The sequence below is a fragment of the Vidua chalybeata genome, chromosome 4, assembly GCF_026979565.1.
Source record: "Vidua chalybeata isolate OUT-0048 chromosome 4, bVidCha1 merged haplotype, whole genome shotgun sequence".
Classification (NCBI taxonomy): Eukaryota; Metazoa; Chordata; class Aves; order Passeriformes; family Viduidae; genus Vidua; species Vidua chalybeata.
Window position 1 is genome coordinate 57276074 of NC_071533.1, and position 16559 is coordinate 57292632.

At 39.6% G+C, this 16559-nt stretch overlaps 2 protein-coding genes across 2 annotated transcripts; one reads left to right on the top strand and one right to left on the bottom strand.

The window, feature by feature from the left end:
• Window positions 1–971: 971 nt before the first annotated feature.
• CLRN2 (clarin 2) lies at window positions 972–5927 on the bottom strand. Its single transcript, XM_053941620.1, has 3 exons — window positions 5604–5927; window positions 1645–1824; window positions 972–1237 (listed from the first exon to the last, which is right to left on the bottom strand). Exons 1-3 carry the CDS (start codon window positions 5854–5856, stop codon window positions 972–974), a joined length of 699 nt encoding a protein of 232 aa, XP_053797595.1. The 5' UTR covers window positions 5857–5927.
• Window positions 5928–6803: 876 nt separating this feature from the next.
• Window positions 6804–16111, top strand: QDPR (quinoid dihydropteridine reductase). The gene is made up of 7 exons (XM_053940644.1): window positions 6804–6934; window positions 7049–7141; window positions 8557–8653; window positions 9412–9552; window positions 11837–11945; window positions 13315–13398; window positions 15249–16111. Exons 1-7 carry the CDS (start codon window positions 6851–6853, stop codon window positions 15355–15357), a joined length of 717 nt encoding a protein of 238 aa, XP_053796619.1. The 5' UTR covers window positions 6804–6850; the 3' UTR covers window positions 15358–16111.
• The last annotated feature ends 448 nt before the right edge of the window (window positions 16112–16559 follow it).

Consider the following 16559-nt stretch of genomic DNA (forward strand, 5'->3'; position numbering starts at 1 on the left):
TTGTAGAGCCAAACCCAGAGATAGGTACAGAGAATGTATTCATTCTTAATGGTATATTCCATATCCTTTTCTCAAAAATAGTCACTCCTCAGGACCCATGAACTGGTCAAATCCTTGTTAATATTATGTTACTTCCTAAGAAAGTAATTTTTCCATCAATTTAACCAGTTCTATTAATTTCAATACTGTTTCATCATACATCACTTTTACTTGATTTTAGATAGACTTAACAATTAACACAGTTATGAAGAAAATTAATCTGTCAGATTAATATTTTCCAGGTTATCTAAAAGCACTATTACCCTTAATCTGTTTATTTCCAGAAGCTGCAATTAAACATTAATCTAGCAGCTAATAATTTTTTCTTCATAGACTAATAGCATCCTATATACTTTACATTTTTCACTTCTTTGTCTTGTGGTATTGGATAATTTCTGTTTTAAAAACATTTCACACACACACACTTAGCCTTTGATGTCCCTTAACTTTAGCCTCACAGATGATGTTCTCTTTTTTCAATGCTGCATAACATCATCAAACATCTATGTCCTTTTTAATATGCTCTAGATAATTCTGTGAAAGTAAATGCCACATATACATTCTTTCTGTTTTGAAATACCCTTACCGTTTCAAAGATTTGTGATAAACATGTTGTCTTTCTAAATAAAGAAGACATTGGGTTTTATGAAATATTTTACCTTAGCTTTCTAAAACACCCCAATGTACAAATTTTCTAAAAACTGAAACAGCATATACTCACTGCAGATATCAGTCTGTTTTGAGAATAATAATATTTACAGCATTTGTTGTTTTTTTTTTTTTTTCACAGATTTGTTAGTTGCTGGTATTGTAGACTGACATGTTTACTCAGGTTTGTATGTAAATCATGTATCCAAAACAAAAGCTGAAGAGCCAAGAAGCTGTTCCTGTCACAACAGTTCACTTGACCAAAATAGTTTTGAGTAGATTTGTTAGTACATGATATCTTCTGCTGTAACATTCACTTCTTCTGTTTTAGTCTTAATTTTAGGGAAGTGAATCCCACTAATGGCTATTAGGAGCAAATTGACTGCATGTGCTGTGGCACTTGCCACACAAATCCAAAAACAGTCTTCAAAGCGTTCTTCTAAGATAACAAACCGAAAGACATTTTCCCGAAAATTGGCAATTCTTTCTGTGAGGTGATGAAGTTTCACAGCAGCCATGAAGCTGGTGACTGCAAGTACTACAAATCCACCTGCAACAAAATGAAAGAAGTATTCACTATTATCAAATCAAAACAAGACAGATATTTTGCTTCAAAAGACTTACTGAATAAATCACTGAGTAGGGATACGGAGTAGGGATAGACAAAGGCATGGCTTAAACACCTTCAAAATGCTTAGGCTTTATTGTATGGGCAAACATAATTTTATCCATGACATAAAGGCTCAAACTGGCATTGATAGCTCCTGTTAAATGTTAACTAGACACAATAAGCCAAGATACCACCTGGAAGTTCTGTTTCAATAGGTGTGAATTCACCACCAACTTCATTGTATTCACAAGTATTTAAATCAAAGAGGTATTTAGTAAGACAAAAGAAGGAACTTGTATCATTTTCTATGAATGTGACTAGAGAAAAACACTGGAAAATTACTTTACCTGCAAGGAAGTTCCAAAGGCATGCTCCTGCTGGACCGTTAATAGCCCGGTAAGGAACTTTTATTGCGTTAAGAATGCAGAATCCAAAACTGACCAGAGAAAAGAAAATGGCCACACAGAGGAACATTATGATCATCACATGCAGGCCTGTATTCAACTTTTTCACCATGTGTGGAAAAACTGTCAAGAAAAAATAAATTGTCTATTCAGTGTATTGGTTTTCTTGATGATGGTAAACATCACGCTGGCACTGGTGCTTCAAATTCAACTTATATTTAAGGAAGATTGTTTTTTATGGAGATGTGGAATTCAGCTAGTTGCACAGATCTCAGTTCCTGATGCTTTATTTTTCAGTGCATCATACCAGGGATATTCTGCTGCAGGAATAATCCTCTACACAGGATCTGTGAATAAGGACTCAGGCTGAAGTCCTGTTTATTTATCTAGCAGTGTTAATGTCTTTATCTCTGGTGCTGTACTGTCTGCTGCATACTTTCCTGTCTCTTTCTCTCCTCTGTTCTCAGTACCAAACTCCTGGTTTTGAGCTTCTCATTCCTGTCTCATGCTTTTAATCTCATTCATTTGAAGTCTGATAGTCTCCGTTTCCTTGTTCCCTTGTTGCCTAAAATAGTATCACTTTTTTCTGTGTTTATTTTCTCATGTTATTCTTCTGTTTTTTCTAATCCTCTTTTTACTCCTGGCTCCAGTGAAATCTGCCCTGATTTCATACGTCCTGATCCCACAGGTTTGCCCTTTAGGATTCCCTTCTTGGTTTCTCATCTAGTGTTTATGGCCCCGTTATGCTTTTCTGGGCATCTGGCAGTGTTTTAGCCACAGATGAAGCTTGTAACGTATTGCAGTCAGGTGGGCTTTAGGTGAAGTGCTCCCATGGTTTGCTGTAGGCACAAGCTCTCCCTCAGCAGCCTGCTGCTCACTTGTCTCCTGAGAACAGTAATTTTCTTGGTTCTGTCTTCACAGACACAGTTCCTTTGTTGGAGGGCCAGATTGCCCAGCAGCAGGAAATGTACACCTGAGTGTTTAGTTTATCCTGCAGCCCTCTAGTAACAGAATCAGAAGAAATGTGAGCAGGGAATTGTAGGTGATGTTGACTGCCAGGAAAGACAGAAGCTGATTGAGAGGAACCCTAAAATACAAGGTGATCAAGAGGAAACCTTCAGCTAGAATAGCACTGCACACTCATACATGTTTTGAAGAATTCGCTGCCTAATTACTAAAAAGTTACTACAAAGAAGGTATACTATGTTATAAACATAGTACAATAATAAATAAATTCCTACCTGTGCTGCATAACTGACAAAAAAAAAAAAAAAAAACAAAACCCAAAGTCCAAACAAGCCACCTAAAAAGTAGGCAGCAATAGTTGGTAGATGTCACCATGAACTTCAGGCATATAATTTGATCGTGACATGACAGAATTATAGTAGATCCTGTAGAAAAAAATCATACTGTACAAATCCCATACAAAAATTATGTGATTCAAAAGATCTACCCTTTCAGTAGCTCATTCTGGGGTTGTAGTTGGGCCTGATGCACAGAAGAGCTGCAGAAGACTCTGACAACAAGAAATGAGGGGAATAAATGAGGATCAGAAGTATAAATGAGAAATAGGAATCCAAAAGCTAGGTTGTTTTCTGACTGGAAAGTAACTGGCAGTGTAACAACAAAGCACATGGAATTAAGCCTCCTTACAAACCATCAGAGATTTTAGGGTAGTTGTATGGATTATTTGGTCTCTTTTCTGAGTCTCGCAGCCAAGTCCCAAGGACCTGCCCAATGAGTCTGGCTTAGTACACAGAAATAAGAATCCATGAGAAGGCTATTGCCTTGGAGACTCCTGACACAATCCAGCAGTGTTTGCTATGCACAGGCAAAACGCGTGGCTTCCCCAGCTTGTTCTTGGGGCTTAACTCAATTGTCAAAACAGAAGCATCTTATGCCGGTTTATTTGCCTTAGGGCCATCATTACAACCCTGTGGGTCTAACGTACATGCTGCACTGAGATGGGACACTTCCAGAAGGTGCAGCTGGAGGCCAGATGATACATCTTGAGGAGTACAAAAGAGCAGTAGATACCTGTTACGGCAACAGAGTCACTCTCCTAGCCAAAAGAGTGTGCCAGCCATGTCTACTCTGGTGAATGTTAACAGAGTGAAAGGAGATGTACAGTAAATTATTGCAATTTGGAATTCTGAAGTGTCAGATGTAGTGCAATACTGCACCATATGATGTGCTAGCTTTGTTTTGATCTATGGTGCCAGTGAAGTCCATTTATATTATCACATTCTCCATGAAAAGTCTCACAGTTCTTGCACCCCAGTAAGTTCAGAATGCTTGGAGATTAAAGGGGACATTAATCCAAGAAAAAGTCAAGTCAAACCCAGAACCCCTGGTCCTGCTTACCATTGTGCAAAAGTATCAGCTTTGTGTATTGTTGTTTGAAACCAGTATTGTGAAAATATCAAACTCAGTAGAATTATTAAAATATTTTAAAGGGAAAATCTCTGGAACACTTGTTGACCAAAATGCATACTTGTGCCTACTGCGCTTAATGTTTTACAGTTCTAACAGAGAGAGCTTCAGTGAGAGCTCTGTTTGTCTAAGGAGTGCCAGCTCACATCCTCCAATTGCATATCAATGTACTCCAGAGTGACTGTGGAACATTATGCCTTCCTCTCAGGTTGCACAGTAAAAAATCAGAAAGTTGTACAGAGTTTTAAAGGAGATTGGCCTTTTTTTTTTTTTTCTCATTCTCTCTGCCAGGATGGGGTGAAAGAACTGAGACTGGATGAGCATGACTGAGACTGGATGACCATAACTGCTATGTCCATGTCATGAAGTTGCAGTTGCAGTCAGAGCTTAGCAATAATTTGGCTACTGTAATAGTGACCAGTCCAAATTCATACAGTTTAACAACTGGTCATGCTGATCTTAGTTGAGGTTGGTTCTTTTCTACATTCCCTCTGAAGTCCCACAGTCACACCTGCCTTCAAATTTTTATAGAAGTGCTTGTGCAGTTGTGTAGTCAGACACGATCCTATGGGAAAACGAGTATTTATTTTTGTAGGCTAAATTTTTGGCCAGTTTAACTTCTGAAATACCTCACCTCAACTACCAGAGCCATTGCAAAGACTGGGACAGGACAGCATTGCTTTGGGCCAGGGAGAGGGTGAGGGTGTTGAAGCAACAGCTTCAACTTGTATTGGTTTAAGTTTCAGTAAATCTGTACACTGAATTAAAAATCTTCAATGCAAATTACCATTTTCACTACAGAACAGGATGAGTGAAATTTGGAAATCATCCAGAGTACAGCTCAGTGCTTTCAAGACCTCGAAAAAATATTTTATGTTAAAAGGAATATGTTTAGAAGAGTTTCTACATTTGTTAAAAGTTCAGCAATTTTTTGTCTCCCAACTTAATAGAAAAGAAGGTAAGAATTTCTTGAACATGTTAATAAAGTTAGCGATATGTGCTATGGTAGACATTTGCATTAGGACAGCCAGAGAAATACAGAAATGTGTCCAGCTAAATAAATCCCTGCTTCTTAAAGGGAAAAAAACCTCAGAAGAGTTCAACAGAGAAGGCAAGGAGGGGTGGCAGAGCAAAACTTGGCATAGGAAATAGTCAGTCAAGGGGAAAGTATGATTTACAGGGTCATATCCAAATGAATTTCACCCCCTTCACAAGACTAAAAGCAAACTCTCCATCTAGCCCTAGGGATTTTTTCCCCCACCTTGATTCCAGGATTACAGAACATAACTGTAGCAAAAAACATTAATGAAATGATAGAAATTTTATATTCACACTCAAAATGTCAAACCATAAAGACTGCACATTTATTTAATAATAATTTGCATTCTACAAGTTCTGTAAACAACAAGAATAAAGTGCTAAATTTGAACTAGACATTAAACTAAATATTCAACCAAAATTTTACTTACTTGTGAATTTGGAACGCCGCCCGCCCAAGCCACATTGGCGTATTTTGCCGCCCCGAAAGAGTCCATAATAAATTTCTCCAATGAACTTGACCAGCTCTGGATCTGTGGCATTGACCAAATCAGCCCCTGTTTTGCAAAGGATCTTTCCAGTCATCCACTTTGGGATCCCCATTGCAACAACAATCAAGATAAAAGACACAAAACTTATTAGAGAAGCCAAAGCAAATAATGTCTTCTTAAAGCAGCCAGGCATCCTAGTGCTTTCAAGGGATCATCTCCAAGCCCTCTCTGCAGCAGTTAGACGTATTTCCCATTTTTCGTCATGCTCCAAAATCCACAGCCAGATACCAGGCATTTCAAAATACTTCTCTTTGTATTTTGAAGGTCCAGCTGTTAATCTGCATGGTTAAAAATAAAGTCAGAAAATACATTTTGCTGCAACAACATCCTGAAATGGTCGCAAGTAACGGCTTCTTTACATTGTAGTGCGGTGATGCTTCTTTGTAGCAAGTAATCTTATCTCTATGGCCTGTCTAATATTTCCTCAGGGGTTTAATTGTCCTGCTCAAATTACATCAACTTTCTTACTGCAACCTCATGTGGTGGAAATTTGGAGAAGAATCCAGTTTATTGGATTATTTTAAAACGTGGGTAAATATCTGTGTGCAAGGGACAAAGCATTAAAACAGCATAATTTGGATGAAGGATTCTGCTGTCGTCTGAGCCGTGCTGAGCTTCCTGGAGCTTGCTCCCACCCAGCCTCTAAATGTCACTGCAGGCAGAGTTATCTGAGGGACAGAAATGATGGGTCTGGAATTTTCTGAATTACAGCGGGGCGCACGAAGCCCCTGGCAGCCGGGCTGGCCTGGCCAGCTGCGCCATAGCCCGGGGCACTCATGAGGTGTAACGCAAGCGACAGGTGCGATCCAGGAGTGCTAAAGAAAACCGGCCGTAATTATCCGCACTTCTACGGTTACTGCTACCCGAGCCCCAGCAGGACCTTCAGAACAACTAATTAATTAATTAATTAACTAACTAACAGCAGCAGGAGCCCTGCGGACTAATAACAAGGCCCCTGCGCTGGGATTTCTCCCCCCTCGCCTCCCCCGTTCCGCACGGCCCGGGCGGGCAGCCCAAACCCGCCCCGCCCAGCCCCTCGCACCACCCACGGCCGGGCGCTGCCGCCCCTCGCCCGCCCCGTGGGGCGGCCCATCCGCGCCGGGGAGAGCAGCGCCGGAGCAGCGGGCATGGCGGCACGCAGGGTGCTGGTGTACGGGGGCAGAGGGGCGCTGGGCTCCCAGTGCGTGCGGTACTTCAAGTCCAAGAACTGGGTAAGCGCCGGGCCGGGAGGTGGCGAGGCGGGGAGCCCCGCGGGGGAGCGGCGGTGCCGGGCCGGGCGCTCCGGGGCGCGGGCCGCTAACGCGCCGTTCCTCTCGCCGAGGCAGTGGGTGGCCAGCATCGACCTGGCGGAGAACGCGGACGCCAGTGCCAACGTGGTGGTGAGCGCGACCGACTCTTTCCCCGAGCAGGCCGAGCAGGTGGGTCGGCGGCGGGCGCGGAGCGGCCGGTGCCGGGTGAGGCGGTGGAGCGCTGCGCCAGCCAAGCTCCGCCGGCTGCGCATCCCTTCGGCCGAGCGATGCACGGAGCTTCCCCGCAGTTTTGTGCGTCTCTTTCGCTGCCGCCCGCGGTGAGCAAGGCGGCTGCAGGGATGGGTCCGGCTCCACGCAGGAAGCAGGAGCGCGGTCGGTGGCGGTCGTGCGGCCGTACCGCGAGCCTCAAGGTCCTTCAGCTTGTGCTCGTCCCTTCTTTTTAATTTGTTGTAATTCCTTTTAATTGAACACGGAGAAAGAGCATGATCCGGGATATTGGATGCTCAGCACATAAGGCAGTTTTGCTTTGTTTTTGTCTTGACTTTTAAAAGTCACAGATTGAACCAGGTGAGTTGTAATGAATATGGGTAAGGACATCTTAAAATGCAACACTTATTTCAAATACCCAAACTTAAAAATTTGTTGTGTGTAAGTAGATGGTATGCTTAAAGCATATGAACCTAAGCCCCAAGCGATCCATAGGGGAATGCACTGGTTTCCACAAACATGAATGTGGGAGAATCTAAGTCAGCCTAAAAAAGTATTTTGCTTTGTTCTCCGCACATAACTTTCATTTTTTACATTTTAAGTTTTGAACCAATATCTATTACTGATATACTGAATATCTAGCCAAGATGGTTTTTTAATATATATACGCAACTCCTAAAGCTTTGGAAGAGTAACATAGAATGCTTACAATACAATTTTCAGTATGGTTTTGCAAAAGCTATTGATTCTTCTTCAGTTGTTGAGAGATGGATTGCTTGCTATTTGCTTTGACAGAGAAAATTCATAGCCAACAAATTCATTACCAGCTGTGAGGTCTTATATTTGAAAGAGAACAAATTATAGATATCTAAAACTATACAAGCTCAAATTTAGTGGCCAGACTCAAACTGATGATTGTGGTCTATACAGAAGCAATAAAGAAGCTAATCTTTAGTTGTTTTTCTTTTACTGTCATCAAAAGTGACACTAGTAGTCCTGGTCAGATCTGGAGTTTCATTTCTCATCCTAAACAACACCATACTTGGAAGAGAACCTGTCAAAAGCAAGTCAATAATAATTTTTGTTAACAATAGAGGTACGGGTCAGGTGTCTCAGCCCTGATAATCAGTTATTTCCAGTGACATCACACACTCTATGACTTTCATTCATCTTACTTTCAGCTGTAGTTATTTTTCAACACAGTTGTTTTGAGTTCATGAATTGTAAATATTAATTTTCTATAGCTGTTTAAATTGCTGTGTCCTGTGTTACTCAAATACATAAGTAGGAAAAAGTAGCTTTAAGGCATTTGTGGTGTTTACCTCTTTACCTTATCAGTCGAGTGTTTTCAGTATGTTCTTTTCTATGTGTTGAAGGTGACAGCAGAAGTTGGAAAACTTCTTGGTGAAGAAAAGGTGGATGCGATCCTGTGTGTAGCAGGAGGATGGGCTGGAGGCAGCGCCAAAGCCAAGTGTAAGCCTTTGGTACAGACATGCTGGTGAAAGCATGGATGATATCTGAGAGAAGTCCTTAAAAATCTTTCTTCCCGAGTCCAGAAGAGGACAAAAGCATGGAAGTACAAAATAACTTAGTCATAGTCCTTCTTAGTGCTTCTCTGAATTTTTGCGTTCTGTTAAATTTGCACAGCACTTAGTTTCTTCAGTAATGCTTGTTGATGCACTAATTTTTACCAGAAAGTTTTCTGAAAGAGCTCAGCATTGTTATCTATGAGTTGATTTTTGCTGAGATTACCTGTGTCAGGCAAGTTACGAAAGACACATTGATGTTTTCTAAGTCATTGCTTTATGTATAAAACCTCAGTTGCTTCCTGCAGCTCTCTGAGCTGTTACTATGCAATACAGTATTGGAAGGCACTGCCTAATCATGCTACAGAAAAAACCCTTCAGACTAAAAATGGCTTTTAAACATGCAATATTTATAATGAAATTTGTACTTTGCCCACTACTGTAGAGATACAAGAAGAAAAGTAGTCTTGTTTTCTGTCTGAAGTAAATCTGATAAAATGTGTTCTTTCTTCCCCCTTCTGGTTTGGATGTTACAGGCTCAAAGACAAAGGAGATACAAAATGCATAAATGAATATTTTACAATGTAGAGGTAGAAAATGGTAGAAAGGATGTTTTCTTAGTGCTGTTGTACTCTGTGTAACAGTGAGGAAATCAGAGTTAAAAGTCTTCCTTTGGCTAATTTCACTAATTCTCTTCCTAATCAGCTTTATACAAAAACTGTGATCTGATGTGGAAGCAGAGTGTTTGGACATCGACTATTTCCAGCCATCTTGCCACAAAACATCTGAAAGAAGGTGGCCTCTTGACTCTGACAGGAGCTCAAGCTGCTTTATCTGGAACCCCAGGTAAAATGTTATTCATGACAGCTGCAGGGACACCAGCAGTTACAGATGGTTGTTTATCTGAGTATTCTTGTTTGTGAAGCAATAGCTTCACTCCCCGGTTTCTTGTCATGTAGCACAAATGGGACCCTGCTGCTGAAAGGTGTAAGGAAAGTGTAATTTTACAGGTAGCAGTATTGAATCTCTCGAAGCTGTAGTGCAAGCACATAGAATCAGTATTTAAATAATATTTGACATGCATTGGTGAAATGTACTTGTCTAGTATATGATACAGAAAAACGTTTGGAAGGTAATGAAGACTAGAAGCACACAGCAATAGACACAACTTAGGCAAAGTTAAAGTTCCTATTTGTGTTCTGAAAGACAGAGTCCTTAACTGACCAATCTTTCTGTTGGTGATGACTCAGCTGATTCTGATAACCATGCTTGTCCTGTTCATGTTCTGATTCCAGTCTATCTTTGTTTCAAACATAGATAAGCTTGTTGACTGTTGGCTTTGTCCTCATCTAGCTATTTAATAGGAACTTTATTGCATTTTTAATCTTGCCCCTCAACCATGTTGGTCTGCATGGAGGAAGAAATCTGGGAGCAATTTAAAATTAAAAAAAAAAAAAAAAGCACTGACGCACAAACCCACAGGCAGCAAAAGGAAAGTTTGAGACAAATACTCCTATTTCCCAAGCTTTTATTAGTGTTATTTCAACAATATTTTTAAGACAAAGATACTAAGATTTTAAAACATGTACAATTCCTGAAAGCTTTGCCTAAAACTGTTCAGGCAAAAATATTCTATTTTCTAGTTAATGATTAATCTTTTGTTTTTATAGTAGCATCTGTTATAGTTAAAGATAAAAGGTTTATTTTTGAGAATAAGCAGATGAATAATTTACAGTGAACTGCTGACTGACTATGTACAAATGAAAAAAAGTGAACTCTAGCAAAATTTTATGGTTTTTGTTTGGGTGGTCTTGGGAGGTAGGGACCACAACACAGGAATCAAAGTGATGAGCTTTCCTGTTTTGAACTAGTTGGTTTCAGCTGGTATGGATTTTTCTAAAAGTCACAGCAGTGCTTTGGGCAAACACATGCAACTTATTAACAGCAAGAAGAATTGGGAAAGAGTTGTTACTCAACTTTTGCAAATATGCCTTACTAGCCTTGTTATGATCGGCTGTTCTGGAAGAAATAATCTTTTTCTTGTTTGCTGTTAATGAGATTTTTCTTTTCCTATGAGAAAATCTTGCCTTGCATAATGCAAACTGAAGAACACTGGAAATTACATGAACAGTGACAGAAGCAGTGCGAGCAGATGTTTGAGGAAATGTATCAGGCATGAAAAGGTTTCTAAGAAGAATTAGAATGTTTGCATTAAGCAAGATGAGAGAGGAATATGATACACATGTGAATATTTTAATCATAACAATAAAATAGCCAGTGCTGTCCATGATTCCTTCTCATAAAAATGGATGTATTATATACATTCAATTACATTGTAGAAGTATTTCTATTATATTCAAAAAAATTCTTTAGGAACATTGGAAAGGGGCTGAATAGCTGTATAGATGGGTAGGAAGGAAGACATTCAGTTATAGTAGACTTGTTTTCTTAGGTACTTTATCTTTGTCTGGACTTCTTGGCAGATGTGTGCCTTGAGACCTCTAAGACCTCTAGCACCCTGATTGTCAACCTAGGCAACCTCTAAATGCTGGCTTTCCTAGAAAGCAACAGTTTTTAGGAAGAAGCTTGCTTTCCCTGAATGTTATTTATTCATTTTCTATAATGAGAATTGGGTTTTTTTGTAGCTTTCTCCACAGGGCCTGTCAGATCTGGGATACTGACCAAGTGAATTCCAGATTTGAGAGGGAAGTGAACTGTATCTGTTTGGGTCCAAACTCACAAATACCTTAGTTATATGATGAAAATTAATAGAAGCATGCCTTATTAAAGTCTATGAGCATCTTACTCTGTTAAATTTGTGAACTTAGCCCTGTAGGTCATACACTTCAGGGTGCATTTGGATAGGTTGACTAAACATGCTTGACTTGGTAAGCTGCTTACTTCTGTTAACTGAGTTCTGTGGTAGTTTCTGGATGTCTACTAAAGCCTTTTTATTCATATTAGCATTTTTTCTTTTAGTATGTATCCTTTAATATGTTTTAAAAGTCTGATTCTTTACTGGCTGTAGTAAGTGGTCTTAATATTCATCAGTCTTTAGTTTCTGTCATGTTACTGCTGATGTTCAGGGCTGTTCTGATAGTGCTCTGATCTGCCTGTTTTTAATTTTTAGGGATGATTGCCTATGGCATGGCCAAAGGAGCAGTGCATCAGCTTTGTCAGAGTCTGGCTGGTGCCAGCAGTGGGCTGCCATCTGGTTCTGCTGCAGTTGCCATTTTACCGTAAGTGGTTGCTTAGTTGTCTCTGCCTGTGTTTAATTTAATAACTGCTGTAACCTAGAGCCACACAGATAATGTTTGCAGTGTCCTATTCACAGCACACAAACAACCTCTCAGACCTACTCATAGGGAAAGGATGCATCTTGACTGGATGAACAAAGAGTTACACAGGTCAGGTCACCCTAAAAATGACTACGTTCTTTTCTTTGCCTTTGCAAAACAGTAGTGGATGTCAGGATTAAAATTTTATTTACTTTTAACCAGTTTAACTGTAGCCATGTATTAACATGTGGTTTCTTTATTTCAATTTAGACAGAACTGTAAAAATGAGATGAACTGTTCAGCAAAGTTGAACAGTTGAACAGCTCTGTGATAATAGTAAGGCAAAGGATTACTTGACAGGTTTTCACTTGATTAAAGATGCTTCTTCATAAGGTTCTGCATACCTATGCTTGACTGGTAAAATTAGGTTACTTTGAGGACCTGTAAGCCAAAAGAATTTAGCTTGTATTACCTGCTTTCATTTTTTTTCAGGAAGGCTAGTAAAAAGTGGATGGCCTAGAAAGTCTTCACCATGTTTAATTTTATCAATTCTATTGCAAAGATTAAAAGTGTTTTTCTTGACAGGTCCATATCTAGTTCAAGACCCAAAATGTAAGTCTCTGGAATTCTGTACAGAGATTTGGTACACTACCTGAATTCTCTACTTTGGTTTCCTCACACACACTCTTAAGACACTTCTTCAGGTCAGACAGGAATGGCATTATAAGTGTTTGGGTAACTGACACCACCTTCTAGAGAGCTTTATAGGCAGGCAGGTGCCAAGATCACTGGACTTGTGTGCATGCTGCTCTTGTGTAGTTCTCATGTAAAACTCTGTTCTTAAGTGAATTTTTGAGAGGGTAAATACACCTTGGATTGTCAACAGCATTTCGGTTAGGGAGTTCTGGAAAGTTAACCCTTTCATGTCATTGTATGTAGTGTAAATATGTATTGTCAAAGTCAAAACTTCCTATATTTATGCCCTTAATCTCCTGAAAGCATGGATGTAGTGCATGTGTGCTGGTACATGTGAACAGGCTTATTGCTGCCATTCCCCATCTACCTGAGAGAGGTAGGAGGGGAACTGCAAGCTGAGTGATGGCTCCAATGGCCTCAGCTGGCCAGGAAGCTGGAGTGTTCCTAGTTGAAGCCTTGGATGTACATTGGAACTAATGACTATATACTGTTAACACATGTGGAGGATGCAAGGGAAATCCATATCACCTGGTGTAAAAGTCAAGGACATATTAGAGCAGTGAATTGAAGCAGGTGGTGCTCATCACAAACATTATACATAAATAAAAGGCTTGCTTATCTTTTTTAATCACAGGGTTACCTTAGATACACCAGCAAACAGGAAATCAATGCCTGAAGCAGATTTCAGCTCCTGGACACCCTTAGAATTCATTGCAGAGTGAGTATCTGTGGGATAACTAAACAGTTGCTCACTGTCCCTCTTGCTGCTGCATCTCTAGTGCCTGTTCTTTTTAAATAGCTGTCTTGGATTTGGGTGGATTTTTTTCCTCCATCATCTTATTGGGTATCTTTCTAAATCACATCAGGTTTAATTGCACAGGCTTCCTAACTGGAGAAAATTAGCTTAACTCCATCAACTTGAGCTTCCCTACATGAGTTATTCCAGCAAGGAAGATAGCCTTAAGCAGCTGGAAGCTGGAGAATTTCCTAAAGCCTGTAGACAAATTAAATTGCAGACAGCAGGTGCAGCAGACACCTGGCTTAAAGATAAACTGCAAATAAGCGTGTCAACTCGGGTGGGATTCGTTTTCTTCTAAACATATTTTACTGCCCAGTTTATGGCACGTTAGTTTAGTTCTCTCAACTGACAACATTTCTGCTCTTGTTCAGAAGAATTTAGTAGATTTTTTTTACTATCCACAAAAACTTGTCCTGAATGATACTGCAAAATGCTGAAACTTCAACTGTAGCTTATGTAATGGCAGGCTGAGATGATCTGCCTTACTCTTCTCATTCCTCAGGGTTAGAGAAGGTGCAGCATGAGTATTGCTTTCTGCCATGTGATGGGGAGTAGCAGAATTTCTGTTGAGGGTGACCTCACATTTTAAGTCTTTTAAAACTGACAGTGGAATTGAATTTACCTATTGCTAATTGTTCAGAGAGTAGTTTAGTTCTGACATCAGATTTCCTTTTTTGTAAATTTTTTTTAAGATGGATGCCAGAGATGGAAATGGCTTTAGTTGCATCTGTTTAGTTTAAACCTCTGCAGTTGTCTGAGTTGTCTGTCTCTTTAAAACAGGCCCATTCAATTGAATGTAGCTGGCCTGAAAACGTTCAGAAAAAGATCCCTAATTTATTGTGCTCCAGGGACACATTAGCTAGATGTTGGAGTGTTGCAAATTTATGTTATAAGTTGAACTTTTAAATTATTTATCCTTACAGGAGAATTCAGTTGTTTGGTTTGTTTTGTTTCTAATTCCCTAAAGTTTAACCCCAGTGCTCTGAAAACTGAAAAACCTCACTGAGCAACATCAGCATCTCTTGGCAACATCTGCATCTTGGGAATGACACAGGAAATCCTTTCCCATATGGCACTTGGATTTTGTGCCCTGGAAGCTCTTGTTGGATAGTGGGATATTCCAACATGACAGTTGCTATGTGTGCATTATTGGAAGGGCTGAAGGACTTGTAAAATATACTTCACTTTCTCTAGTCTATTTTGAGGAAGGAGATTATGTTGTGTTTTGATAAGGAGTCTCCTGGTCTGGTACCTAGAAGGTGTCCATCTTACTCAGCACTATTTTGGATGTCTTAAGGCTTTTTTTCCTCCCACTGAGACTACTTTCACAGTTAAATACCAAAATGGCCAGTTACAGAGTAATGAGTTTAGCAACTCTATTCTAGCCATAAAACTGTATTTCTTTTATATATATACTATAAAGGCAACTAAAGTAGCTCCTCCTTCCCCTTTTCTAATTTTTTTAAGTGGGGAAAAAACCTCTGACATTTTAAGCTCCTGGCCTTTTCTTTTGAGATATTTTGCAAATCTTGTGTGCTCTAATGCCCCTTGGATTTCTCTGGGCCCTCTGTACAGTTCTGAGGGTCTGAATCCAGTGATCACATCACATAGAAATCACTAGAGCGAGCAGTAGGAAAAGAAGGAAAAGTAATAGGCTTGTATTTTATTCTTCCTGTCAATATACAAGAAGAATAGTAGTTGTAGTTTTGATAGTAGTTGTAATTTTTTTGTTCTCCCTCACCCTACTTTAACCATTTATTTTAAAACAGAACCTTTTATGACTGGATAACAGGAAAGGATCGACCAACCTCTGGCAGTCTAATCCAGGTGATAACTACAGGTGGGAAGACTGAACTAGTTTCAGCAGCACATCTTTGATGTCAGTCACCTAAAGTGATGAAACTGCAGCAAAGGAGAAGCTATGGAAAATCTGTCCACCAGTATAATTTGAATGGTCTTCTGTGTCCAATGTTTGTAGTTATGCCATGAATGGAACCAGATTTCAAGTAATATTTCTGTGCTGTCAGTTGTGAACTATCAGCATTTGTTTACCAAATAATACCAACTTGTCTCTAAATGAAAGTTGTAGGCTTTAAAATCTGTAGATGTCCTAATTCTGAGCATTATATGGTAACTTACCTGTTTGCTGTGAAATGGGAATTGTGCTTAACTACGTCATGTCATTGCATACATAATGGTTGGATTTTTTTTTCTCTGTCAGTAAGTGTTTCTGGCAACTTACCATGAATCTTTCAGTTTTCTGTCTTTTTCTGTCTGTATAACCCTACTTCTGCATATTATGTTGGCTGTAGTCATAGGGAGCACCGCAGTCATGTATCATGTCCTAGTAGTGTAACACTTTTCTTGTGAACGTTCCACTTGAGTTAATGGAACTGAATAGAAATTACTCACTTGAGAAGGAATTCCTAATTTGCCTTACAGTTCATAAGCTGCTCTCAGGCCTACAGTTGTAGGATAGAGCAGTCATTCTGTCAAATGAATAGTATGTCTTTCTCTTAGTCATGATGGTTCGTGACTTTTTGAAAAAGCAAAGTGCCGTAAAGTAGAAAAAGCACATATGCACTTGAAAATGGAATTTTTTGTGCTAAATAAATGTATGTTGTTTTATGTACTGGGCTGTCTCTGTTACTTGTAATCCCAATATCTTGATAACATTTTAATTGGTTTAATTGACCACACAGTTCAGTCATGGTAAAGGACTTAATTTTTTTACTTATTTAATTCTGATCATGGTGCGTAAAATACATTTCTGTGTGTGCTGAAGATCTACTAGCCATGCATAGAGGCAGGCCTTCAGCTGGGGCAAATGTTTTCTTAAATCCAGCCATGTTACATGGAAATACAGTTCAGATAAAGAGTGCAAGCTTTACCTGTTCTGTGCATAGACGTACATGGGATCAGTTCTATTGGATTTTTGGGAACATCTTGAAAGCAATTAAATATGCAAAGTTGTATGTATGTTCTCCCTCTGCACTTTTCTGTTTTTATTGACTTCCGGGTTGTGCTGGGGAAGGATTTACTGCCATGAGTCAGGAAACCTTTCCTTTCTTCCCACTGGA

Bases quoted from the DNA above. Each gene is read 5' to 3' on its own strand.
- CLRN2 (XM_053941620.1), bottom strand. From the start codon at position 5,856: ATGCCTGGCTGCTTTAAGAAGACATTATTTGCTTTGGCTTCTCTAATA. The intron at 1,825-5,603 runs GTAAGTAAAATT...TTTTCTTGACAG, and splicing joins GCGGCGTTCCAAATTCACAA to TTTTTCCACACATGGTGAAA. The intron at 1,238-1,644 runs GTAAAGTAATTT...ATTTTGTTGCAG, and splicing joins CCTTTGGAACTTCCTTGCAG to GTGGATTTGTAGTACTTGCA.
- QDPR (XM_053940644.1), top strand. From the start codon at position 6,851: ATGGCGGCACGCAGGGTGCTGGTGTACGGGGGCAGAGGGGCGCTGGGC. The intron at 8,654-9,411 runs GTAAGCCTTTGG...CTTCCTAATCAG, and splicing joins AGGCAGCGCCAAAGCCAAGT to CTTTATACAAAAACTGTGAT. The intron at 13,399-15,248 runs GTGAGTATCTGT...ATTTTAAAACAG, and splicing joins CCCTTAGAATTCATTGCAGA to AACCTTTTATGACTGGATAA.